This window comes from Micropterus dolomieu, linkage group LG20 (assembly GCF_021292245.1).
Source record: "Micropterus dolomieu isolate WLL.071019.BEF.003 ecotype Adirondacks linkage group LG20, ASM2129224v1, whole genome shotgun sequence".
Classification (NCBI taxonomy): Eukaryota; Metazoa; Chordata; class Actinopteri; order Centrarchiformes; family Centrarchidae; genus Micropterus; species Micropterus dolomieu.
This window is the reverse complement of record NC_060169.1, coordinates 25614100-25641328: the sequence shown is the minus strand read 5'-3', so window position 1 is coordinate 25641328 and position 27229 is coordinate 25614100. Positions and strand designations below refer to the sequence as shown.

General features: G+C 40.0%; 1 protein-coding gene and 1 long non-coding RNA gene across 2 annotated transcripts in view; one reads left to right on the top strand and one right to left on the bottom strand.

Annotated features, from left to right (window-relative positions):
* The window catches only part of LOC123958438 (transmembrane protein 266-like), a 34118-nt gene extending 15803 nt beyond the window's left edge, over positions 1 to 18315 (bottom strand). The window contains exon 1 of the mRNA XM_046031762.1: positions 18045 to 18315. Coding sequence (XP_045887718.1) covers positions 18045 to 18280 — 236 coding nt within the window. The 5' untranslated portion in view covers positions 18281 to 18315. The remainder of the gene's footprint in view (positions 1 to 18044) is intronic.
* LOC123958439 lies at positions 16752 to 22144 on the top strand. Its single transcript, XR_006822062.1, has 2 exons — positions 16752 to 18280; positions 21821 to 22144. It is a non-coding gene; the product is annotated as an uncharacterized LOC123958439 (long non-coding RNA).
* Positions 22145 to 27229: the final 5085 nt, after the last annotated feature.

The following is a 27229-nucleotide window of genomic DNA, read 5'->3' as shown; positions in this document are numbered from 1 at the left end:
CGTTATGACATTTTTAGCATAGTTCTATTGACAGTGCCTTAAATTCCGGGGTTGTAACTTAAATACCAGCGTTGTAACTAGACAAAATCCTACCACTTTCTGTGTTTAAGGTTACAAGTACAACAACCAAATACAGGTTTGTCATGTTATGCATAGATTGTGGAGGATCGTTGGTATAAAATTCTGAATTTCTAAAATTATCTAGGACATTTATGTAGCAATAAGGGAAATGTTTTCAGCAGTTGTTGAGATGATTCCTCCACCCTCCCATTTGTTTTTCAGAGAAAAGTATTTGTTCAAGGCTGGCACGGGCAGAGCCACAAGCCTGTAAACAATGCACAGCTAATCTAATAAAGGCGTAATCATGCTGATAGCAATCATCTTCTTGGCTTTGGGTGGGGTGGCACAAATGTGCGAGCTCCAGATGGTGTAGTATCTGCTCCACCAGCATCTTGGCGAGACTCTGTGGATGCCAGGTATCCTGCCATACTGGGAACCAGCCTACATACCAACCTACACACTTTATATAAAATCACTGTACGTATACACACACACACACACACAAATACTAATTAATACTATTTACCCGGTAGGTCTGGTACAAAATAGAAAAGTGACTGATTAAAAGTTTTGAGATATTTAATAGTAAAAGATACCAAAAGCATATTTTGTAATATTTTGCATACATCTGATATGGTGAACAGAATTATCTGAAGAAATGTTGTAGGGGAGACCGGGTATGGTTGTAACATGGGTAGAGTTGTAACAACACCAATTCCACCAATTAGAGATAAGATAGGAGTTATGTGATCATTTTAGTATTTACCTCCTTCCTCCTCGATCAGGTATGGTGATTATCAAGTCTGGAAACAGTTACTATCAGAATATGTAGAGAAAAAATTATTTTGAGGTCAGACAGTAAATTTTTTGACCAAGACCATATTTTGTTTAGTATCTATACTATTAGAGATAAAATTGTTTAACTTATATTAGATGTAGTTTCTTGTGATGCATTTTTCCTTTCTCATTTCAAACCACTATGCTAATACAGCTAGCTAAACAATGGCTGACAGGAGTGGGGTAGGTTGTATGTCTTTAAAAAGTGTTACAACCATCCTCTATACATACAACTAGGGAATTTCTTGATTTGCTATTCTATGAATGCTATTTGCAGTCTGGGCCCACCAAGCTTGCACTGAAGGGTTACCAGCATTCATTTGTCAGCTCTGTGACCAGTACTTCCCGTTAACATGTCGATCTTTTCCATACTCCGTCTCTGCCGGTGGAGAGGGCAAAGAACCGTACGGGCAGCTTGTGAGAAGTGCTGCCTGTACAGTTCCCTGGTAGCGGGTAGGTTGTCACAAGGGAACACAATGCATTGGACATCAACTCACAAGGTCTGTGATATTCTTAAAGAGGACTGAATTGGTGCCATTTGTAGTGAACAAATTTAGGTACTTTGTATAAAGGGTTGAGAACCCTGGCTACAAAATTCAGTGAGTTATAGTTGCTGAAGCAAAAAGTGTTACAACCATACCTAATTGTCTCCCCAATTCATTTATACATTCTTCAGCAACAATGTAAGAGCACTTGGTATGGAGCTGAGTGAATGACTTCCTTCAGCTATCCATTGCTTTTCACTGAAATATTCACTGACTGCTACTGAGCCGCTCCACCAGAGCAGTTGGAATTTGGTCACCTTGACAGTGGTTGAAGGTGAGGAGTTTCTCATTCACCCTTTCCACCTGCATCCATGAGGCTCTTGGGATTTGTACAAGTCAACCACCAGTAAAAACCCTCTCTAACCTTTGTGGATTTGTGGCTACTCACAGCAGCACAGATCATACAGTAGAGTCTAATTGAACCAAACCCTTTTTATCAGATCTGATTGCATGAACATAAAATATTTAATATTCAACACTGTAAGAATATATTCTAAAAATGGCTCTCACAAAACAATGGTATTTCCTTGTTGAGTCATCTTAGTGCAAGTAAGACTGTAGGCAGTTTTGGAATATGTTTTATTTTAATTTTTTGCTGAACAAAAAAGAAAGAAAGAAGAAAAAACAAAATCCATGCATATGAGTAATCCAAACATTTCACTGGTTCAAAGAACCTCAATTTCAAGAGGTTATGGTTTAGCAAACTTCCACCATATGATTAGATAGTCCATCAAAGTGCATCTTATATCAAATGATTTCACGCTTCATTCAACTGCTGCAGGGAAGAAAAAAATAAGAAAAAATTACCAAAACAACAAAACTCCATGAGTGAGAGTAGTAAAAGGAAGTAAAAGTCAAATACTCTTCTCACAAACTTTATAAGGGTACAGTCTCTTCAGGATTTAATGGTTCTAGGAATCATGTCATAGTGCAGCCACAATGAACACCACTGATTACAATACTTAAAGGGAAAGTCCACTTTGAGGTTTTTGACCCTTTTCTAAGCCACGCCCCCTTAGTTACTGTTGTCCAACAAACGGTCGGACCTGTCAGATTTATCCCGGAGCTGCCACTGTCTATAACTGCACTCCCTGGAGAAATATTGTCTAATTTTTTGAAAAATAAATAAACGACAGAGAAAGCGTTAAAGCACTATTGCGACATTTTGGGAAATATCTTATTTGCTTCCTTGCCGTGAGATGAGATTATGGATACCATTCTCATATCTATACTACATGAAGCTACTCCCAGCAGATGGCTAATGTGGGTTAGCACATAGACTGGAAACAGCTCTGTATGTGTGACAACAACGCAGGGTGACGTTTGGGCATGTTGGGTATGTGTTACGTGCTGGACTATTTTTTGTAGAAGTGAGTTTTAGAGTTGCTGGTGGACAGATTTTGTTTTACTTTTTATGAGAGCATGGCTAGCTATTTTACCTTCTTTCCAATGTTTATGCTGAGCTAAACTAACGGGCCACTGGCTATAGCTTCATATTTAGAAAACAGACACAAGAGTGGTATCCGTCTTCCCATCTAAGTCTCAATAAGAAAATGAACTAGCGTATTTCCCCAAAAACTATTCTATTGGCATAGAAGGTGTTTGAGTGGAGCTGGATCAACTCAACATCCTAGAAACTTTGCTAAAAAGACTAATCTCAATTTACAGCATGTCTTTAAAGTCCAGACAGACTTGGAAAGGCATTCATGAGTTTGTATGAGTCATTATATGTTTTATTTATTTATGTTTTATATCATTTATAACTTATGAGAAAAAAGTACAAATTCCCCAAAACATTAATTTTAAGCACAACTCCTAGTAACCAGCATCTCCCTTGTTTACCAAAATGCAGCATCCTGGGCAAATTAAAATTAGTCAATAAGCAAATAATCCTGTAAGTTCCCAGTAACCTATGCATCACACACGCTCACACACACACACACACACACACACACAGATGAATGAGGGATGGTGAGTTCACAGGCAGTGTGAAGACTCAGCTTTGATACATTAGACAAATAGGCTAAATTCAGTGTGTGTGTCCTTACTTCATGTCATGCCAAAACTAGCCCAGCCCAGAGGGGACACAGTCAGACACTGCTGGTGACACATGCAGTATATTAATGAGTCTTATTAAAGCAACAGAACAGTAGCAAATGTTGTTTCTCTGACCTGCTCAGCCCTGACGGCCTGACAGAACCACCTGGACCAAGTCACTAGTAGACAAGCACATATATTGGACAAGGTCACCTCTCAAACTGCTTGTTTTCAAACTCACTTTGGCTTTATGGATTTTCACATTGGCATTTTTCACAACCTAATATTGATTTTTTAGAAAATTACATTTATTTTGCTGTCATTGTGTCAAATGTTGGACACAAACATGGAGTGCAAATAGTCTTACTTCATTTCTTCTTTCTCTCTACATTTCTGTATATATCTCTCCTGCATTCTCTCTTTCTCTTTCTTTCTTTACATCCTTTTTGCTGCCAGTGTGTGGTGAACAGGTTGATATAGCTGTCACTATTTCCCACTGCCGGTGAGACTGAGTGGAGCTGGACAGGGAAACAGAGGAGGGAGATTAAATCAGGCAAAGTAATCGATACCAGCATGTCGAGTTGGCCACCAAACACTGAGACTGTCAGACTCACAGCACCTGATGGTCTCATCAGATAAAGCACTCCACTGCAGTGAATGGGGTTATATTGCTTAAACATTCATTCATACTTAGTCCAATAGACAACAATAGAGAATAAGTTGTTTCGCTCAAATAGTGTGCATAGGGTCCATTTCCTCACTGGAAAATATTATGCTATTACTATTTCTACTTCTCATAATTATTCTATTTTACCTTTACTCTTGCCCTATTTGTTCATTACCAACAACTTCAAGGACATTTTAGAAATGCACATAATATTAAGATTAGACCATATTTTTAGCTCTGGAAGCTGCAAGTATTGGTAATTTGATGATAAAAAACCTAAAATGATACTTTTAATGTCTACTCTTTGTGAAAGAGTTGTCAAATTTTCTAACTCACTCACAAGGTAGTATTTTCTTTATTTTCTTTATTGCTTGTTACCCCTCTTTTAGATGATTATAGTCCACTGAAACCCCTAAGCTTCACACAAAAAAGCCAACCAGTGGATTCAAACACACACACCTTTATTAATTCTTCAAGCTGTAGTGCACAGTGAAAAAAACAAGTAAGCAACATTACAGTATTTTAAATGGTATATCAAGGCTGCACATTGTGTATATTATGGAAACAATTGTGATTTTATCTTAAATACTCAAATAAACCTGCACTTTTAATTTGGTTCAAAATAAATGGTGGCTATGAAAACATTTAAAAACATTTATTCATGGGCTTAATTTCTGGTTATTAATATGTAGTATTGTATATGTCCAAACAATTGGAAAAATAGGCGTGGCGATGGTGCAGTAGATAAGCACCCAGATTTGATTCCCATAGCAGCACATCCACTAATGTGTCCCTGAGCAAGACACTTTACTCCTAGTTGCTCCAGAGTTGTGTGACCTCAGACATATATAGCAATTGTAAGTTGCTTTGGAAAAAAGCATCAGGTAAATGAATAAATGTAATATAATGTAATGTAATGTAATATAAAAAAGCACAACTTGCTGCAGAGTACTTTGATGATTTATAATAAACAGATGAATTGATCACTCTGTTTTGTCAAAATACAAAATAACATATTTCTTAGAACTGACATTCAATCGAGTGCAATGACTTGTGTGTCCAGAATTGGGGCAAAATTTTATCTTTTTATTATTGTTTTATTTTTTTCATTTTTACTCACAACTCATAAGTTTTTTTTTTTACTTGAGTTCTATTATTGGCTAATCACCTGGGGTGCTTTGAAACCGGTGATGACAACCGTTCCTAGGATGAGAGGTGCGATTGTGAATGTTCAGTGAGATCATCTCAACACCTTTTATGTTGTGTTGCTGCACGAGAAATGTGACCCCAGTGGATGAAACTAATTTACACCATTACAAGATACTAAAAGACATCATGAACATGGGTACAGGTTATTACCCTTCAGTTTTAGTTGTTTGTGTTATTGACTTGCAGTAAAGACTATTTTTGTTTGGTCATTTGTGTTCAGAACCTCCTACAGCCAGCGCTCCCAGAAATGGCTTTAAAGCACAAGGCCCACAACTTGTCTTTGTAAGATCATTATAAATACAGCCAAATAACATGCTGTGAAGAAGCAGTTTTAACAGCAAAGAAGAGAAGGGATAGAAGGCAAGAAGACTCTCTTCTTCCTGAGGGAAGGATTACAAGTCCTTTCGAGCAAAATCACAGTCTGCTGATGACAATTCAGCCTCACCTGACAAAGCAGACACCAGACACGCAACATCCTGTCCTCCCCTTGAAAACAAATGAGTCTCCAGCAAGCTCCACATTTAAAACAAGCAAAGCACACACTCACAAACACACACATACAAAATGTGTCATGCTAAAGCAAGTGTGGGAAAAGAGGGAGTACCACTATGCATAAAATACATGCTGAGTTTCCCTGATGCTGCCGGATTGCAGGTAATTAATTTTACATTTGAAAGGTCCCCCATTACTAGTGCCTGTGCACGATTGATCACAACACATCAGCAGGGAAGAGGCAAGCCCTGAAAAACTCCTGCAGCACTTTCAGTAGAAAAAGAACCAAAGAACTAAATTACTGACCCTGGAGTCAAGATATAAATCTCCAAGGTACAGAATTCTGCTCATAGATAGAGCAGCTTTTGTTTTTTTTTGAAACATTCACTCGGGCAATAGCTAAAAAGAAATATGACAAGTGAATTATTACTATACAGTATTTACCTTCTTACATCAACAATGATTTTAGGCAAACAATTTTTTTTTCAAATAGTTTGTGTGAACATTACATAACAGCTTCTTAGTTTCACTCCAAGTCATGCTAGCAACAATAGCTGGTCTTGTACTACATACTGCAGTACTGTAGCTGGTTAAAAAAAGATGATAACACAGCTTAGAATATAGAAGGCAATCTACAGTTTAATTGTAGCTGTTATCAATCTTCTGGACCCAGAGTTTTTTTTAATCTGATCAAAATCCTAGTGAGAATGCCTGTGTAAACTACAGTTTACATGGCTAATTGATACTCCAAAAATGAAACTAGAAAGCACAGAGGCACATTTTGAACACGTCTCATTCAGAGGGCCAGAGGTGGCACAGGAATCTAATTGGCCACTCCTTGTGACCGGTGTCAGGTATGTGTGTATATATGCATATACACACATACCTGATAACATGTAGTACTTGTAGCTACTTCTCACAGCACAGTGAAGTCGAAAGAAGTAAGTGGTAAGGTTATGGCCAAAATTGCTTCAATCCTGATGAATCCTGATGAATGAAGCTGAAAGTCATCACGTGATGTTACATACACACTACCAAAAAGACACGATATAGATTATATTTAACGTGCAGCTAAAGGCTTAAGTTCACTGTGAGCAGTTCCTTGTCCACACAACACAATGAACTGGTCTTCATTTGTATGTTACAAGGGGACAGGAAGGTCAGTGTGTGTGTGTGAGTGTGTGTGAGTGTCTGCACGGGTGTATTCTGTATCCTGTGTGTGTATACCTTATGTGTGCATTCATATGTGTGCAGCCCATGAGAATCAGCCTGGATAAGTGTACAGTAAGTTATACAGATCTAAGGTGAAGCGACAGAAGTGAATTGATCTGAGAGAGAAGCCACGGTGGAGCTCATTTCAGTTGCAGCAAAAAAAACAACTGTATTTTGACTTCATGGACAAGAAAGACTAATGAGTATGTGTTTTGGTTTCAAAACAAGATGTTCAAATATTCCTAAGTGAACAAAGCTAAATTAACACGGGTTTTAGTTTTCTCAGCGGATGCATGGTCGGCGGTACTGTGATGAATTACCTTGCACTACAAATCTATTTAGAATTTCATTATAAATGGTATCTATATTTCACAGAAGCTGAAAATGTTTGTGAGTTCTGACTGTTTTAGCTACTTTGAGCTCCACAAATAAAATACAGTTAAACCCCATCGTCAAGCACTGCTAGATCACACGCAAAAGCTTTCCGCTACATTTTATGTGTTTTTGGTAAATTGTCTTTTTAAAACTGCAACATCCACACAGTGTTGCTATTTGTGTTTGGGACTAAGATGGGGATTTGGAATCAATGTAGTTTCTAACAAGAAAAAAAAATCTTTTAATACAGAGGTAAAGATCTACTTACATCTGCACTGATCAAGCTGGTCTCCACTAATAGGTGTCATGTCTGACATGAAAATGAACCACTCTGCACCTCCTTTTTAATGCTATGTTTGTGGATTTAGGGAATCAAAACTACCAATATATGTCTGAATATGGTACATAATGCCTAATGACAAATGTCCTGAGTAGGCTGGTTAATGAGTCAATCAAATAATTCTAAAGTAGTGTTTTAGTTTTAGGTCTAATGGGCTGCTTAACTATTGGTGTATTTATAGAAAGAAGAGTAGTGTGTGTGGTGGGGGGAATAAATTACATAATCTGAATACATATTGTTATCGAAATCGTAAAATAAAAGCACTATATTCATTTTTCACAATTAGGGGAATCTCTGATGCAAAAGCTTTATCCATGTCAATTTGCCCTAAGACAGACAAGAAAACATCTATTTGAAAATGAACATTTAGTTTCTAAACTACATAGGCCAGCAGCCCTCCCTGTGGCAGAGGAATTAAGAAGCCTGGGAGATAACAGGGAGGCCCGTCACTCTCTGGTCGCTGTCTTAGACAACTTCCTGTGCACTGTAATTAAATCAGGCCAAATTGGCTCGACCAGGTGAGGTCCTTCAGAGAATGCATTATTTCAAAAAGTAGTACTTCAACATTTAACTTATATTCCCCCCCCCCAACAAAGTAGCAGCCTGTAAAGTAAAAATGCAGTAATATACCCACAGCAAATGGTTGCACAAATCTGTTGTCTGTGGTCCTTGGGCAGGTAGATGCAAACATTAATATTACTAATGCAATTAATACATTGACCTCACATCTTCAAATTATCTGGCAAGTTGATACACTTTGGGCCAAATAAAGACAAAATGTAATTTGTGGCATGCTTTAAATGTCCCTGCTATGCAAAAATGCCAACATTTAGTTACAAAAGTCTCAGAACCATACCCGCTACACCTATCCAGACATGACTGTGATCATGTGGCCATGTTTATTTTCCTTATTTAACCACTTTCTAAAACTTGCAAATGGACCAATAGCAAAATGGAACATTTGGACCCTTGGCATAAAGCTGGTGGGTGGCAAAGGGTAGGAGCACTTGTTTTTTCCTCTTTTCCCCCATTGCTCACTACAGATTTATATGAACCATCTGGTGTTGGTAACTAACCCTGGACACCTTGCACATTTGGAACAGCCATATCAGCAACATATGCTTCTGTCTCCGAGTCTGGCAACCATACACCAATCACTGGGAGGGGAGGTGACATTATTCCACTGCTCAGGTGTGCGCTTCTAATGGCAGTGGAGGGTGGGGGGTCTTAAGATTTTTTTACACCTGCACGCTTATATCCAGGTGTTATCCCTTGTCCTTGCACAATAATAAGACAAGGTAAATGCCCAAACGACATGACACATTGTCAGCATCATACTCTTGTCCTGTAAACAGAGTTAACGTTAAGAAAAGTGTTACCTGTCAAATTATTCAATTTGGTTGTTTAGGGTTTAGTCCATTTCCATGTTACAATTCCTAACTTACAAAATAAACTTTCAAAACTCAGCAAGACATGCCTTCTGTTAGATATTTTTATTAGTATGGAACTCTATTTAAAGATTTTGAATCATTTTTGTGATTGGCCCACATGCCACTAGTGACTATTTAATTGCCAGTTTAAACCTTCAATGAAAGCCACAGATAAGGCCAGGCCCTTCAAATCTCCCTGACATTCTTTGTTACACCCAGGATTTTTTTTTTTACCAGCAGCAGCAGCCTACACAAATACAAGCTGAAATGCACCAAAAACCCTTCAACCTAAAAAAAAAAAGTGAGCAAACAAACAAAAGCAGCTTGATGACTAGGGGGAGAGTAGGCGGCTATGAAAGTGCTGAACACAAGCCCACACCACCTTGGTCCTCCCAGCATTTTTCCTAGACAGGAAGATGGATGGGCCCAACTCTATTAATAACTACACTCCACTTACCATGACGCCAAAACTGCTAACACTGCAACTGCCCCCTGATGCTAGCTAGAACAACCACCTCCCACAATGTCGCCCACGTCTCGCCTGATAGGAACACTGTGTTAGGCAACAATACAGTAAACGGGTGTTGGAAATCTCCAACCTGTCCACCTTTCTTCACCATCACCACAGGACTATGAACGCGGAGGCTCCTGAAGGCTTGCGAAGGTGCCTCTAGTAGTTTCAGTCAGTGAGATGCGCTGACAAGTGTGTACGCCATGATTTACAGTGATAAGAAAACATGGGCTGCATCTTGGCATTTAGCTTAGTTAACAGGACAGTGTAGATTAGTATTCACTATGAGAAGGCATACTTTGTGTGAAATTGAGGGCAGAAACATATGAGACAGTGAGTGTGAAAAGAAAAGAGTAAGAAACTGGAGAAATAGGAGAAGCAAAGAACAAATAGAAAAATCAGGAGGAATACAGAAATATGTAGAAAGGTGGTGAAAGCGAGAGAAAGAAGATCCTATCTAAATGTGCAGAGGCATCAATGAAGGAACACTATTGTTCCTAATGAGATGTGACAGCGCAGTTTAACTGGAATATGAAGTGAACCATGATTACAGAGGATTAGATTAACAACCACTATGTAGTGCAGTGAGAAAGCTTTTCAGGCCTGGCCTTGTCTCCCCCCCCCCCCCCCCCCCCCCCCCCCCCCCCCCCAACCTCTCTCACTCTCTCTCTAAGCGTATAAATACTATATGTGTTCAGTTTCTGTTCATGCATACACAAATATATGTGTGTGTGCTTCTGTGAGAGAGAAAGAGAGAGCGGGAGAGAGAAGAGGGGTTGTGTGTGAGTGACTACTTTGCCGTCATGTGAAGTGAGGGCAGCACACTATACGAGAGATAGCAGTAAGGTCAGCTCCACCTTCACAATGCTACAGGCTATGATATGCAAACATGGCTGACAGTAGGTGCTTCATCACACAGTGGCAGCTTGTCACAGGAGCCTTTTCTTTTGATTAATCCCCTCAGCTTGCTTCCTGCGATGAAACACCGTGCAATCTTAGAGTATATAGGCAAACCATAATAACACAAAGCTCTGTTCATTTAGCATCTAATCTGTAAAGGAAAAAATCAGCCTGTGAATTGTCTGTATGTTTTGGGCAGCGGGGGGAGGGTTAATTTCAGGGACTTGCCAACAAAACTGATTAGTTCCATAACTTTAAAGAACACGACAAGCTGGTACATTACATTTGACATAAACCATTAACACATTACAACAGACAATATATGCGTTAAGTTTGCATATTTTTCATTTACACCTACTTTCTTTCTGGAATGAGTAGATGAGAAAGTTTTGCTGACAGCGAGACACTCCCAAACTACTGGTCAAAATAATTTCCACCCCTCAACCAATGAGCAGTCACCATGTTGATGAAACACCTCTACCGCGGTTGTGACATTCTCACTTTTAGGAGCGCACGCTCTCGTTTTGCCAAACATCACTACAGAGCATGCCTGAACATTTCCCATGCACAGCTTTCTTCAGGACGCTCCTTCACTGTCTTAGAAAGCCAATGAGCCAGCTAATGCAGACTGGGAGCAGAGGAGTGTGTGGGGTGGGTGGTGGTGGTGGCGGGGCAATCAACTTTCCCAGGTAAAATCAGTGGAGCAGTCAACAGATTCCTCTCCCACATACATTTTGATTTTGATTGGTGTAGATTGCTGTCCCACTGCCGCTGTCTTGCCTTCTCTCAACTTCACTTCATCACTCCACGCGCCCATAAAAAAGGTTCATTTCCTCTGCCCCATTTCCCTAAAGGTGAGTTTAGCAGTCACCCTCTCTGCGTGATGCACTCCAGCTTTTCCTATCAGCATTCTGAAGGCAAATACAGAAACAGGCCTGATGGTGCTTGCATACTGCTATGTCCCAACAAAGTCAACTCACAGGTAGTTGATGTCAAAGCGCTGACTTAAGAAACCCGCCCACTGCCGCAGGAGACGGCCGTAAAACATGATGATGGTGCACGGGCGTGGTGCTCGTGAATGTCATTAAAGGAGGCTAATAGACGCTGTCTATTTGAGAGGTAGATCAATAAGGTAATGAGGAGACGGAGGCACAGGCGTAATCACCGAAGGCCCAGCGGTGCTGAAAACCGCAGAAATAAAATAGGATTGGGTCCTGGAGGGCAGCAGGCTGACTGACACATTCAGTGAGACGCTATCTCGCTACATCTCACTGATTCTAATGACGTGGCCTTAATGTCAGAGGAGATTCTCAGTTTTTCTCTTTCAGTGCTGATTTGCACTACTTCACTGTATTCTGTCTAAAAATCTCACAGGTTAGCAAAAACACCTGATGTGATGCGAGACCTATAAACAGATATTTTGTCTCTATTATCACAAAGCAAGAGGTATAGGAACATCCTAATGAAACTTTCCAATATAAGGCCAGACACAATGCCTGGTAATAGTGATTAATGTGAGGGATTAGTATAGCGTTTAAGGTATAGTGGAGATGTAACGCACACACTACTGGAGTTCATGCCTGGTGGATTTAAATGGAATTTCATTAAAGTTAAAAGAAAGAATGATGACTTTTACAACTCCCACTGGCAGCATTTGTACAGGCAGACATTCCGCACTAATGACTTGAATATGAAATAGTGACCCCATCACACTAAGCACAGTTTGAGTAAATTGAGCTCACTGGTAAAATAACCTTCACCACAGTGACTGGTAAATCTTTTGTTAGAGCTTTTAACAGCAGGGGTTCTTACAGATTTGCAGCCTCGGGACCAGAAGGAGAACTTTAGTCTCTTGCTCTCGAACCCGAGCTCATTTGAACATATTGGTAGTGTCGTTTTTTTGATGACTCAGCAACAGCAGGCCTGTGACCCAGTTATTGGTCACTTCTTAGCTCGAGCAGCCTTACAGGTATTTCACAGGTTGAGCTACAATAGAAAAGGCTGCATGCATAATTCATCACTGTACACCAAATGTTTCCCCGACAAACACCAGCCCAAGAAGGTGTGAACAATCACAGTAAACATAGACACATCTATCTATTATGCATAGGGATGGAAATACATGCCATCACTGAACCTGATTTGAAATAGGACACACGGGGGTTGTAGCGGTTGCAATATGAGCGTGGTGTGAGTGTCGGCACCTCCTACTGTTGATGGTGCGTCTGTGAAATCCATCTGTTTCTGACCATAACTGGCTAAGTGAAGGGAACCAATGGAGTGAGACCTGATTTGGTGTCAAACGGAGTACTTGGACGATTGTATATGGAATTGGCGTGTGTGTGTGTGTGCGTGTGTGTTGGACCCTGTACTACAGCTTATGGTGTTTATGTGCATCCTAGTGAGAACTTGTGCAAAGAGCCAGGTTTGAGTCACAGTTGCTGGACAGAATGGAAAGACTGGACAGGGAGCAGGCTTTGCACAGAGAAAAAAAAAACTGTTAATGTTGTGACTAATCAAAAGGACAGCTGTGATGTGACCTCATATCCATATGCCATACCAGCATTTGACACAATCATGTTACAACGGAAAAAACAAGGACCATGATCAGCAGCAGGTCACAAGTTTAACGTGCCCAACTGAAATGCCTGTGCAGATGCTCATCTCTAAAGTGATTGTTACAGTATTTTCTCTTTTTTATTTATGTTGTCTGCATCTTTCTTGCTTTACATCATGGCACTTTATAATAATCTTCAACTTCTAAAATAATAATCTTGAAGTTTATGACACCTAATTAATTAAGCCTTGAGTCCCATATGTGCATGGTTTAATGAAGGCCGTAAAAGTTCCTCATCCAAACCATTCACCCAAACAGAAGTCCCAGTCAGAGGAAAAATGCAAGAATTACAAATCAGTCAAAAACTATCTACAACAATTTGTAGGGTTTAAATGACTTCAAACAATAGACAGTATTATATTAAAGACATAGAACTGGAAGTGTGTTGCAGTTCAACCTGAAACAGCCTGCTTTTGATCAGCAATGTGAGACCCAATAACATAATTTGATGTGACGGCATGTAAAGTTAGACAGAACAAAAGACTTGTAAGAAATTAAGAGTGTGATATTATCGGCTTCTGGCTCATGCACAGCAAAATGTCACTTACAATAAAGGGTCCTATTGTCAGCCAGCAGGGGAGGAAGGCGGATATTTAGTCTGAAATGATGAATTGATCTCAGTTAACTTATGGGCACTGGACAACCCAGAGGTTGTCACTTAATGATAAATGGACGTAATGCTGAGCAACGGGGACAGCAAGTCAAGGACTTGGGGAAGGAGACTTAATACATGATGGATGATAATCATGCATACTATATGGCATTTCTGCAAGTGTAAGTGAGTGTGTGTTTTTTTGTGTGTGTGTAAAAACTTTAAATAACAGCTTCAGGTTCTGGTGCCACCATATAATAGCCATCATGGTCTTCTGAACAGGGTCTACATTGTTCATGTCAAAAACATGTTGACATATGTTAAACTTACATTTGGGAAACCTACATTCACCATAATGCAACTCAGTAGGAAAAAAAGTGCTATGTGTGCAGACACTTCAGAGGACTGATATGACAGGCCACACTCAGTAACAGATCAGAGCAGTGAAGTCTCTCGAGGAAGTCGCGGCTCTTCCACACTTACTTCTTGGTCATGATGATGAGCTGCATACCAGTGGTGGTGTAAATGTTATAATCTGTGGTCAACATGATCTTTCTTCAGTATGTTTTCAGTGCAGGCATGTGTTCTGTACAACTTTCAAAGTACACCACAGTGAGATTCCAACAGAGGAAAAGGTATTAAACATCTTTCCATTTATTCATTTATCACAGTTCTAGTATAGCTCCCGTGATATTTGTCTCATTAAAGGTGTGTGGTTCACCATCCATATGTGATGCATGTCCACTTCTTGACCACTTCCATCTACAAGAGATCAATACAAGCTGTGCACCTGCTGTGTCTCTGAGCTTCTTCTGAACCCTGTCACTGCAACTCCTCTGGTATTACAACATCTTGAGAAACCATGTTGGAAATAACTGTTTTCACTTTAACATGTAATCCCTTGGTTTCTTCTTATGTCTGCAATAAATGACTCACATCGTATCATACTGCTGACAGGGGTTAAGAGTGAGCAGTGAGCAGCAGAGATGGGGACTCGAGTTTGAGACTCGGACTCCAGTCGCACACACAGTGACTTCAGACTTGAGACTGGTCCTCAAAAGACTTCAGACTAAACTCGGACTCGAGGTGCGGGACTGGTGAACATTGTTTATTTTTAGGAAACGTCTGATGAGCTTGCAATAATCCCCCTCGCTGCGTTAACTATAACCTACACACGTGAAACAGGACAACAAACAGCGGCAGCTGCTGCGCCGTTCATCATAAACTTTAGCTTTAAAACTTCATACAACAAGGCGCAAACAAAGAAGCGCTGAACGCAAACAGGTTAGTAAATATGTTTAGCTCAGCATTGGCCATCTAACGTTAGCTTGCTTCTTGCTTTTGCTACAACCTAACGTTACAAGAGGTTAACACCGACTGTTGTTCGCTAACTTTAGATGTTGAAAAGATAGATAGCCTAAGTGTTTGTTTACATGCCAAACTTGTGGTAGTCAATTAATGTAATCATTTATGTCCCGCGGGCTGCCATCACGTTCATTATCAACGTTGGCTGCAAACAGGTTCATTGTTGATCATGTAACGTTACAGTTTTATTCAGTTAACGTTACACTGGGATTGAGAGTCTGCGGGGTGTGTTGACTTACAGTAGTAAATCACTAGTCGTAGACGCATTGTACATTAGGCTACATGGTTGTGCTCTGTAAAGGTGGGTCACACCGAAAGCGAATCCAGCGTTTTGGGCGGCTTGATTACATACAAAGTCAATACAAAGATGCCAACTCCTGCGAATTCGCTCCGGGCAGCGCGAATGAGGCGTTTGTTGCGCAATTCGCTGGTTCGTGCGAGTTCAAATTTTTCAACTTGGGCGAGAAATTCGCTTCACATGATGTTGCGAAAGCCTATCAACGGTGAGATTGGAGCGTTCGGAGCGTTGTTTGGAAAGGACCAGGCGAGCGGTGTAATAACAATCCACTGGCCAACGGGGAGGTGCTAAAGAACGGGGAAATGGACTGCAGCTTTCGGACAAGTAAACACCCGTAGTGGGTCTGGATTCTGCTCTGACAACTACGCCGTTTACCCGCGGGAGGAGGTAAGAGTTAACTGCTTTTATTAAATTAGCTTTTTACTTTAGTTTTTGGAATTACAACTTGATTTATCTTCACCCGCGCGTCTCGGCAGCTAGCTTCCGTGCACATCCGGTTCCACTGTTGTTGATAGCGTCGGATGGCACCAGAGTTCTTCTGGATTACTACTTCATTTTTATATAAAAATCGGACAAAGTTGGAAAGCGAGGAAAGCGAGGAAGTTGAACTACCTGAACTACCTGGTGAGTTTAGAAAATGTGTGTCTGTAACTTTATTCCAGCTGCTGTTGTACTTTACTGTGAACAGGTTAGCATAGCATAGCCCTGATTGATCCGAACTCCATTCAGAACACACGTATTTTAAAAGTTGTCGTCCTGCTGACTTGCTGACAAACCTGACAAAGCATGAATTCATATGTCTAACAAAACGGCATCATATTGTAGTTATTTCGTCATCAGTTTGATCCGTTTATTGCAATTAAATCATAGCAAAGGGTTTACTTTGTGTTCACATAGCTGTATCGACGGGCTGTGTATTCGCTTAAAACGCGCGGATGAACACTCGAAATGTCCAGCGGTCAAACTCGCGCGAGTAAAGCCAGGTGAATATTAAATTCGCTTTCGGTGTGAACGCAGTTTCAGTGAAAAACAGGCTACAGGTTTATTGTTGATTATGCAACGTTACGGTTTTATTTAGTTAACGGTACACTGGGTTTGAGAGTCTGGGGATGTGTTGACTTACAGGAGTTAATAAGCTGTCATTAATTGCATTGCGCATTACATGGTTGTGCTCTGTAAGTGAAAAACAGGTTACAGTTACAGAATCCCTTGTAGCTATGCAGTTTTATAAGCAGCCTGGTTTGAACGCAGCAGGTGAGACAACATTCATTATAACCACGAGTGACTTGAGACCTGACTTGGACTCTAGCTCAAAGACTTGTGAGCATCTCTGGTGAGCAGTGAAGTTTGCATCGCATCACTCGGGTCTTCAATACATGACTTCAAGACATGGCTATTTGGAGAATTTCATAGGTGGACATCTCGATAGCAGAGCTGTGTGTTTAGATGGGACCGGTAAGAATGAATGGCTCTTGTTTTGGCCAATGTAATCACCTCAGGGTGCAGATGACAAGCTCTGAATACTAAATTGTTTCAGCAAGCTTTTTTACTCTGAACCATTTTTCACATTATGTATGTTAGTACTTTCTCTTTAACAAAAATCCTTGACATTAGTGTATACCAATTTCTCACAACATCCACACACAAAATTAAATGTATCTACTAACTCGTTTTGAACCAGATGATGCCACAGTAATTATATATTTTAAATTAATTTAGGTTTTTGATGATGCATGCCAGACCATAGAGCGTAAGAGAACAATAGCCTGAACATGTCAAAATTAGGTATCAAAGTAACTGAACGGAAACAACAAAAAAAACACACCAGACGATGTCTGTCACTTATGGTTGGTTGTGTGAGATTGACACTTCCAATATGAGCAGACTGAAAAATTGACTGAGAAAAACTCCAATCATCTCATTTCACACAATTTGTTAAAATCTCATCATATTCCAGTATTATAATGTCTCTGGCATGTGCACCAACTTTATGTGGTGCACTGACAAGAAGTTATTTTCAAAGGTAGGCTATTCATTTGCAGATGTAGAACAATTTGGGGCTTAAAGAGGACATTTTTAGTAGTTTGTATAAACTGTGATTTGAAATCATTAATAACATAGTGGAGTAATGGTGAATATCAAGAGAAAGAGAAAATGGGAAATCACCTGAAGGCAGTAGAGATAAGCGAAAGGGTGCTTTACTGTTAAAAAATCATCAGTTACCAAAATCTTTTAACAAACATTTACACATGGTAAGTTCATGGCATACGGACGATATATACAGAAAGCAATGTCCGATGAGGCTTTTCAGAGGAGTGATATGTTTAGTTGTTTTTGAGCTCCTCAAATAAACCAGTGCTCATAAGATGGAGGAATCTGTTGCCTCAACACTGACTGTGATTGTGTTTGTGCCACCTACAAATGAATCCAGAAAAGTCACCTACAGTACATAAAAATACCACCAGTGTGTCAGTCACACTTGTCACAGAGGCAAACCATGTTAAAAACAAATGTATCTATCACAGAACAGTGCAGATACAACAATAGTTTCACTCACCCTTCCCTGTTCTCATCTTCATCTGCGTTGGAGAGGAGCTGCGAGCCAGCCAGCGAGAGGTCCAGAGCTGCGAGGGGCAGATCTCTGTAGCCAAAACTCACCAGCTGGACTGGAGGAGCCAAGCACTGGTTCTCGTCCTCCACTGGCTGGGAGATGATCTCCAAGTCCGACAGACCTGCCTGCTCCACTTCCCTGGTTACATGCCAACACCAGCAACAGACAGACAAAAGACACATGTAAGTACAAAGAGGACACAGAATAGAAAAAGGCATACATTACTTTAAAAAAAAAACACAGACACACACAAAAAAACGACCCAATTTCTCAGATGTAAACAGAATCACATCATCATCATCATCACACAAAAAACATGAAATTAGAACTGATGCTAGTCTGGAAAAAAAGGAATAGATGCCGTATTTGACTTTCAAAAAAAAAAGATTAGTGTCATTCTCAGAAGCATCCCTTTTTAACATTTCAGGTAAATATTGAAATACTTCAAATATCAATGACATGCATCAATTATCATAAAAATAGCAGATAACCTGGATAAAAGAGTAGAAGAAAAAGACAGAAAGGGTTTTGTTGAGGAAGCATAGTATATGTATGAGCACACAGGCAGTGCAGATAAAAAAGACTTAATTATTCAGCTCAGCAACTTCCCTAAGAACACATTCTTATTTACAGAGATGGCCTCGGGTGGGTAAACGCAGGGTCAGAGAGGGTTACACACAAACACCCACTCGGCACCAGGGAGCTACGGAGTACTCACACAATCCTCCACTGCTGAAGACCAGAGGAGCTGCAGGTTCAGTGCCTTGCTCAAAGACAGTAAATACTGGAGGGAGAGTGTTTGTTGCTGCGACTCTCCAGATTTACTCTAGCACTCTGGAAGTTTGAATTTAAATGCCACAACAGTATTATTATAAGTTTGTAATGCTTATTGCTTATTTATTATTTTGAGCTGGCAACATTGCCCAGCACCATTGCTCTAAAAGTTGCTCCCTGTATCATCATCTTTAGAGTCTACCTTTCCAAGTTATGCTACTTGGTTATGGCAACAGCTTGCCCACAACTGTCAGCCATCAAGTTAATGTTAGCTAGCTATAAAGAAGGGAGATTTCATTATAATAGCAGATATGTTTTCACACAATACTGTATTGAAATTGTCTTGCTGTGTAAAATAATGTAGGTGAGTGGTGATGCAAATCACGGTTGAGATGGAGATCTGATATAAGTAACTGATAGTAAATGATTCTGGGTCATTTCAGACCCACTTGGACAAAGTTGGAATTATAATACAATGCCTCTATTATGTTAAAGTTAAAAGTGCAAAAGTAAGAGGCAAATTATATATCAAAAACTAGATGTTTAAGGAATACCTGGAATATGAAATCGCTTATCCTGCGTACAGGGTTGCGGGGGGCTGGATCCCAGCTTACATCCAGCAAAAGGTGGGGTACACCCTGGACAGGTCGCCAGTCCATCGCTGGGCCACACATAGACAAACAACCAGTCACACTCACATTCACACCTAATCTTTGGATTGTGGGAGGAAGCCAGAGCACCTGGGGAGAACATGCAAACTCCACACAGAAAGGCCGGGGCAACCGGGGTTTGAACCCGCGACCTTCTCGCTGTGAGGCAACAGTGCTAACAACTGCAACACCGTGCCGCCCATCACATAAATATTGAAAAACAAAAAAAACAGATCAGCCCACCACCAACCTATGCATCTACCAGCAAATTTAATAAATTATTACAGTAAATTGAGTTTGAGTGAAGTTTTTAATTTCTTTTAATGTCAACGCATGTAGGTTCCTCAGTTTTTGAGAATATTTCTTTATTAGGTTTTGATTCATTGAATTTAGAATGAGGGCGCTGAACAATTTGAAAGGAGAATTTAAAACAATAAGGTTTAGTGGTATTCACACATGACAGGTTGTATAATGACCTCATAAGCATGCCCACCTTGATCTTAGCATATCAGCAAACCCACGCCCTGCACCCTTACTGCACTCCAACTTATAGTCTTTAAACCTTATTATCTAATCACATCAAGGCTGATCAGTTGTGGCCCAGCAGCATGTAACCCAGCATGCATACGAGCCCCAGTTGTGTAAAAGCTGGGCCATCTCAGTAGAGCATGGAGGTGGAAACAAATGCTGAGTGCAGCTGCAGACTGTGTGTGCCCTGTGGTGTGTATTTTTAGACCAGAGCAGATGCTGGTGTATCATGTCTGCTGTGACGTCATCGCCTCTCCCTTTGTCAGCTGAGTGAATCCCCACTCTCCTTCAAACGTCAAAGGAAGTCAGGAAAAGGGTGATTGGAGAGAGGAAACTAGTGGAGGAGTGGGAGAAAAGGGTAATGATATCGGGTTCATACAAGAAGGACAGGGGAGGGCAATGAAGAAATAAGTAGCTATGAACAATGACAGAAGAAAAGATGGATAAAAAAATGACCAGAGAGACTGGGCTGAAACAGTATGAGGTGTGAAGAAATGAGACAATAGAGAAAGAGGGGGGGCAAAGGTTCAGGACAAAAGCTGGAGGTTAAAAGCAGAGGTAAGATAAAAGTAAGAGAGTGAAAAGAAATGTAAAGACAAAATGTAGAGAGAAAAAGGTAAGGCAATATAGGAGTACAGAAGGCTGACTGCAGATAGGTCAAAGTGAAAGAGAAAGCAAAGATGCAGAGATGATAAGATGATGAGAAAGAAGAAACAAGGAGGGAAAGGAGAAGGTGCCTTACAGATACAAATATCAAATTCTAGCATAAAGAAAAAACCATAATGATACTGTTAAATGGACTGTAAAAACCTAAACTCTTACAGTCTGTGTACCTTTCACATGTTGTAGCAGGGTTTTTATTCGATTTTACCTATGGGCACTCACAAACACAGGTGAAAACTGAAGTAATTTTAGTAATGCCTGTGTAGAAAGAATATCAAGGTTTTTCCCAGCAGCCATTTTCTAAATACTGATAGACTTTTCCTACTTTTCAATTCTTCACTTTCTCCTCCTACAGTCAAACTGCCGTGAAAGACAGCAGTGAGTGACCTAAAACATTCAGAGGATAGACATGCAATCTGACAGACAGGAACACCTTTAAGAAAGGACAGACAGGTGAACAGATAGATATGCAGGCAGATAACAGATAACCACCCAGCACACACACTCCATAACCCCGTCCCACGACAGAACCGCGGTTTATTAAAATATACAGAGATAATGTCAACGTTAAAGGACCTTTGATGCAATCTGGAATGACCTGAGCTGTTGGAGGACATCCTATTCTCTGTAAGTGACTCTAGGGCACTCCACTTCCACTATACTTGTGGGGTCTGACAGCTTTGTGGAACCAAAATGCTGGACCCCCACAAGTTTAAAGACATGACCTTAACAGTGAAAAGTAAGAAAGTAACCAGCCAAATATGAATTTCCCACAGAAACACAATTGAAATATTAAAAAATATGACATTTCTTCCACTTTCATCCAAGGCCATAAACACATATGTTAAACATGAGTGGCCAAACTAGGAAACAAGCTATTATAGGACCATTTGAAGTGTTTTAAGGGACAGTGCTGTTAAGGTGCAGTCAGACAGGGTTTGGCCAGGTGAAATTTATTCACTTACCATCTTTAACCTCTATCACTGTATCATTACCCGTTTCACAGGTCAACAAGATTGAACTATGTGTGGAGTGAACAAGGCAAGATCAATTCAAAACTGAAAGCAAATATGTCTGGTTGGTTGTGCTGTATTGTTGGTAATGTAGGCACCAGGTTTTGACAAGGAAGAGGAATGTCCATCCATCCATCGTCAACCGCTTATCCTGCGTACAGGGTCACGGGGGGCTAGAGCCAATCCCAGCTGGCATCGGGCGAAAGGTGACAACAACTCACAGGACAATTTAGGGTCAGTGCCACCCTAGGAAGAGGAATGTGTGAAATAAAATATCTTGTCCATTGCAAGTCAGACATTGTTAAATGAGTGCAATGCTAAATCTTCTAATGGTAGTCTCTTGCAAGGTAAACAATGTACTCAAAAATATAAAAAATTACAACAATTCTGATGCTACAAAATAAATAAAATCACAATAGTTGAGTCTGGTTTTCTGTTTCCAAACACTGGGATCATAGATGTGTTTCTAATTTATGTAAATTAAATTAAGAAGGCCATGTAAAGCTCTAAAAGACATCACACAATACAAATCCAGCTGGCTCTCGTTGCTATAGTGACACATTAAACAGCAGTAAAGGTATTAAAAAAACACACACACTGCCATGTATTGTAGTTGTAACCTGAACCAACAATAAAGCAGAGCAGCCTTGGCCTATTAAACCCAACGAGTGAACAAATGCAAAGTTTGTGAGCTAAACACCAACAAAGCACGAATAAAAGAAAAAAGGCACCAGCTGTAGTTATGTTACCACAGCAAATCCACTGAACACAGCAGCCAAAGTCTCAGCCAGTGTAATCAGGTGTATTCTGTATATAGCTGTTACAGGTGAGTAATGTGCCTGTCGGCTGACAACCTTTGTATCAGGGAAATCCAGCAAAACTCTTGTACAAAACAGCCAGGCCAATCTATTGATCATTTAAGATTAGAAAGTCGTCTTTCTCACTTTTGAGACAGTAGTGGTCACCTGTCTCTCAACAGAACAAATGACACAACAGAAGATTTTGAATGTCTATGTTATTTTATGTAACGGGAAAGCTGCCCATTGGACTGTGTCTCCACCTTCTGCTGCATTTATTTAACACTGCCAGTCAGCTCCACAACCTGTAAACCACAGTTGAATGAGTGAGCAGACTAAGAAACAGGTAGATGTAGTTGAAGCAGGTTGAGCTAAAGTTAGTACAACACAAAGGTAAACTACGACATATTATTACAAAATAACTTCTGAAATGTTTCACTTCTTTATATTGATGTAAGTTAAGGGTGAAAGCTTCTTTAAAATGTAGAGGTGGCAACAATTCCCAGGAGTAGTCTATCATAACTCTGCATGTATAGCATACAACAGCAGCATTTTTTTTGTTTTTCATTAATAAAAAAACCCCATTGTGATCAAGAAGAAGTGTTATTGCAGTCTAGTCTCAAGAGCTGCTGCCCTCATCCCAATTTGATGGGATAATTTCCCTCGGCAACAGCCTTACATTTCTTTGAAAATACATACTCTATATAGTCAAAAAGATAGTCACCAGAGGCTCTGATGCTGTTGATTCATGTACAATGCAATATGTATTGTATGAGTGAAGAAAAAGGATATTAAAGTTTAAAAAAGAAAACACTTCCTCTGTAGCCAGCGGCATTTTCTTGTCTGTTCAGAAAATGCTATGATTTCAGTAACATAAAGGTACAGTACATGCATGCTGCATACAAATAAAATAAAATAATGAACAGAATGAGATAATAACACAGCAGAAGATGTAAGTAAGACTTAAATCAAGTTGAGAAAGCCTGATTAACAACAAATTTCAAAAGCTGACTTAAATAAAGACAGTCAGTTTGTATGCTCAAAGAGTGAGGACCCCAAACCACAAAAGCCTGGTCCTTATAATCTCAGACTTGGGGCGAGCCAGCAGGGGCTTGCCCGAGGAACTTAAGCTTTATCTGGGCTCATAAAGAGGTGAGAACATCTGTGATATAGGAAGTGGCCGTCCTGAGGCAAGTGATCACTTGATGCAACAATTTGGCACTTATTTTGTCTGTACGCTTCTCGCTGGTTTGAAGTGGGCTGGGCTCAGTGGGGTCAGGGTGACGTATTTCTGAGCACCAATCAGAATTTAGCAACCTTTGAATGACAATGTGATGACCCTTTGTGGGGTTGCAGCCTTATGTTGACAGGCTACTGTCAGTCAAATCTGATCAAATCAGACCCACACAGTCCTGATTAAGCTTTTCCTCCAAATTTTAAAAACTGTGATTACTGCAAATTTAATCAAGAATATTTAAGGTTATAGATAAATACGCAGGATTTTTCTAATGCTATTTAGTAGAAGGAACATTCTCCCATTGTAGTTATTGAATCTTTTAAGGCCGTACCAGTTATGTTTGATGAAACTTATTAACTTCTGCAACGAATAAAAAATTACGAACCGACCAAGTGGTTGACTAGAGAAAATGTATGCCAGGGTGGACCAGTCCGTTGTTGTACTGTGGATTGGAAGCTGTCAACCTACCGCCATGACAAATACCTCTACACTTATTTTACTTGGCAAAGAATGAATTCTTGGTCTGAGACTGTGGATATACAGTATTATGCCACAGTGGGTTGGCCTGATAGATGTTGTTTTCTCAACACATCTCCTACACACAACATCTCATCCATACCACCTCTCATCTAAAGCACAGCAGCAGGTTTGGCGCTCTTCCCAAACAATCAGGACCATACACATAACTACTCATGACAGACACAAGCTGTCCAGAGCCCACTGGCTCACAGCTTACAGTAATGTACCTGGTGTGCTGCCTGGCTGCCAGTTGAGATACCAGCAAAGAGGCCCAGCCCAGCCCATGCATTTGTACAAGGTTCAGCAAAGTTCTTATGATACGCAATTGGGTTAGTCACGCATTTTAAGATATTTGGGATATTTCAGTGTTCTCTGTTCCACTTATAGAGATTTAAACTTACTTTAGCTAGACAATCCACTACAGTTATTTTTGTCAACGTTACATTAATGTGTCTTGGAAATGTGAAAATGCAAACTCAGTTCTCATTACAAAGTGGACTGTACATCATAGCTCCTGAATGAAATTAAACCCAAAATAGACCAGATAAGTAAACATGAATATCATGAAAAGGATAATATGAGTCTAACAGCTCCTTGCATTAAAATGTAGCTGTTCAGCATACAAGTGTAATATTATTGTTATAATCCATTAATATAATACATGGCAATGACTTTAGTGCACTAATATCCAAACAATGTCAGTGAAAAAAAAACAAAAGACAAACACACCTCTTTTTATCCGAGTACAAATATAAATACAACATTTTTGCTGTTTTAAATAAAAGCACTGACCTTTCTGTGTACTGCAAAATTCTCCAAAACATTATTTCATGGAAAGACTAAAAGACTGAAACTGCAGACGAGCACCCACAGGAAAGAACTGATATTCAGGGGAGCGGGATTCCCTGGGGGCGGCAGATAAAATTACACAGTGGACTGCAGAGTTGTGGACCAGGTAGGAAAGGTCATTATGTGACAGAAGTTGCTCAGGGGACCTCACTGACCAAAACAGAAGGTCATGTAAGTAACTGGGAGCCCGTGGCACTGAAGAATGTTCTTCTTCCGACAACTGAAAGTGTCTCACTCATGACCCTCATGACCCCTATGCAATAACACAGACTTACAAGCAGCTCTGAGAAAAAGAAAAGGAATAATTTGCTTATTAGCAAATGTTAGCATTCTAACATGCTAAATTAAGATGGTAAACATGGTAACCCATGTACCTACTAAACATCACAGCATACTGACATTAGCATCAAACTGCTGTCCATTATTATGTAAATGCTCCGTATTTGTATAGCGCCTTTCTAGTTTTTTTCGACCACTCAAAGCGCTTTTACACTACATCTGCATTCACCTTCTTCTACACTGAGCCTAAGTGCTCAAACAGAAACTAACATTCACACACATTCATACACTGGCAATTCGGGGTTCAGTATCTTGCCCAAGGACACTTCCACATGCAACCAGGGGGAGCCGGGATTGAACCTTCCAATTAACGGCCAACCCGCTCTACCGCCTGAGCCACAGCCGCCCCCATATTATAGCTTAACTGAGCTGCTAGAATGGCTGTAGACTCTTGTTCTTGTCTTGTTCAAATATATCGAATTTACCCTTCGACAATTAAGTGTCAATAAATAAACAGATAAACTGTCAAATCTACAGAAGCTTGGGGCTAACAAATAAAGGCATAAAATACTCCAAAATACAAAATTTATGGAAGCCTTACTACAAAGGAAGAACCTCTTGACAAACAGCTGTGTGGACTTCTTGATTATTTTTTACTCACTCTTACTTCACAGTGTTTCAAAGTGAGCTCAGAACATTAATATTCTGTTTAAACTTTTATTGGAAAGTGTTCATCATAAGTTCCACCTACACACTGCATTATGAAACTAAAGTATTCTATCCTCTGAACAAGATAAACTACATAGTTGTCCTATTAGCATGAGTACAGTGTTTGGGTACATTAGGTGCAGGATATGGTGTGCATATATCAGGCAGTGTATAGTGTAGTACAGTTGAAAATGTTACCATGAAATGTAAATGTGTGAAATCTGTCATTGTCTGCTTTCATGTTTTGACATATATTGTAAATATATTCATCTATCAAGAAAATGCAACATAAAAACTATGAGCCATTATTTCCAGACATTACATCAAACATAGGTGTTACGTTGCCTATCACCTCCCGTTGAACAGCCCAATGGCAGCTTTGAAAATACACGTTGTGGGAGTAAAGAAAATGTATTTCCATCTAGGCACATTTTATCCTGAACCACACTCCACTCTGTCCAAGACCTCAGCGGACTACAAGATCAACACACACATGTTAGATTAGGCTGTTTGAGCACAACGCCCGAGGATCTAAAACACACCCATAACTTGGCCAGAACATGGAGACATAAAGCAGATGTTCCCTGCTCCCACCAGCTGCTGTGGAGAACTTTGGAGAAGCTGGACATCATTGTGTATTAGTGTTACAGACTCATCGCATATGAGTATGCACGCTGTTGGTGGAACAGCCGAACACTGCAAACTATTCTACATCTTCCATCTTAAAGTCAGGCTCACTGATTAAATCAGTTTGATGACAAAATGTAATAAGTATGTCTTGGGGACGATGACATTTCACAGGTGTGTGTTTTGCTGTAAAACCATAAACTAAAAAAACCTCTATTTCTTGCTGCTTAGGAAGTAAGTAATGTTTGACTCAAATACAACGTAATATGGATTTCAAATAAAAAACAAGTTGAACATGAGTCAATTCACCCACCAGTCTTTTCAAAGCAACTTGGAACACGTAACTTGGTCTTCAGCACCATGTTCATGTTGTAGGACAAAACACCTGTCACTTCTGCAGAATTTACAAATTGCTTCGGGTAATTTCTTAGAACACTCAATTCAACTTCCAGAGAAACTTTTCGTAATTTCACGCCAGTGGATATTA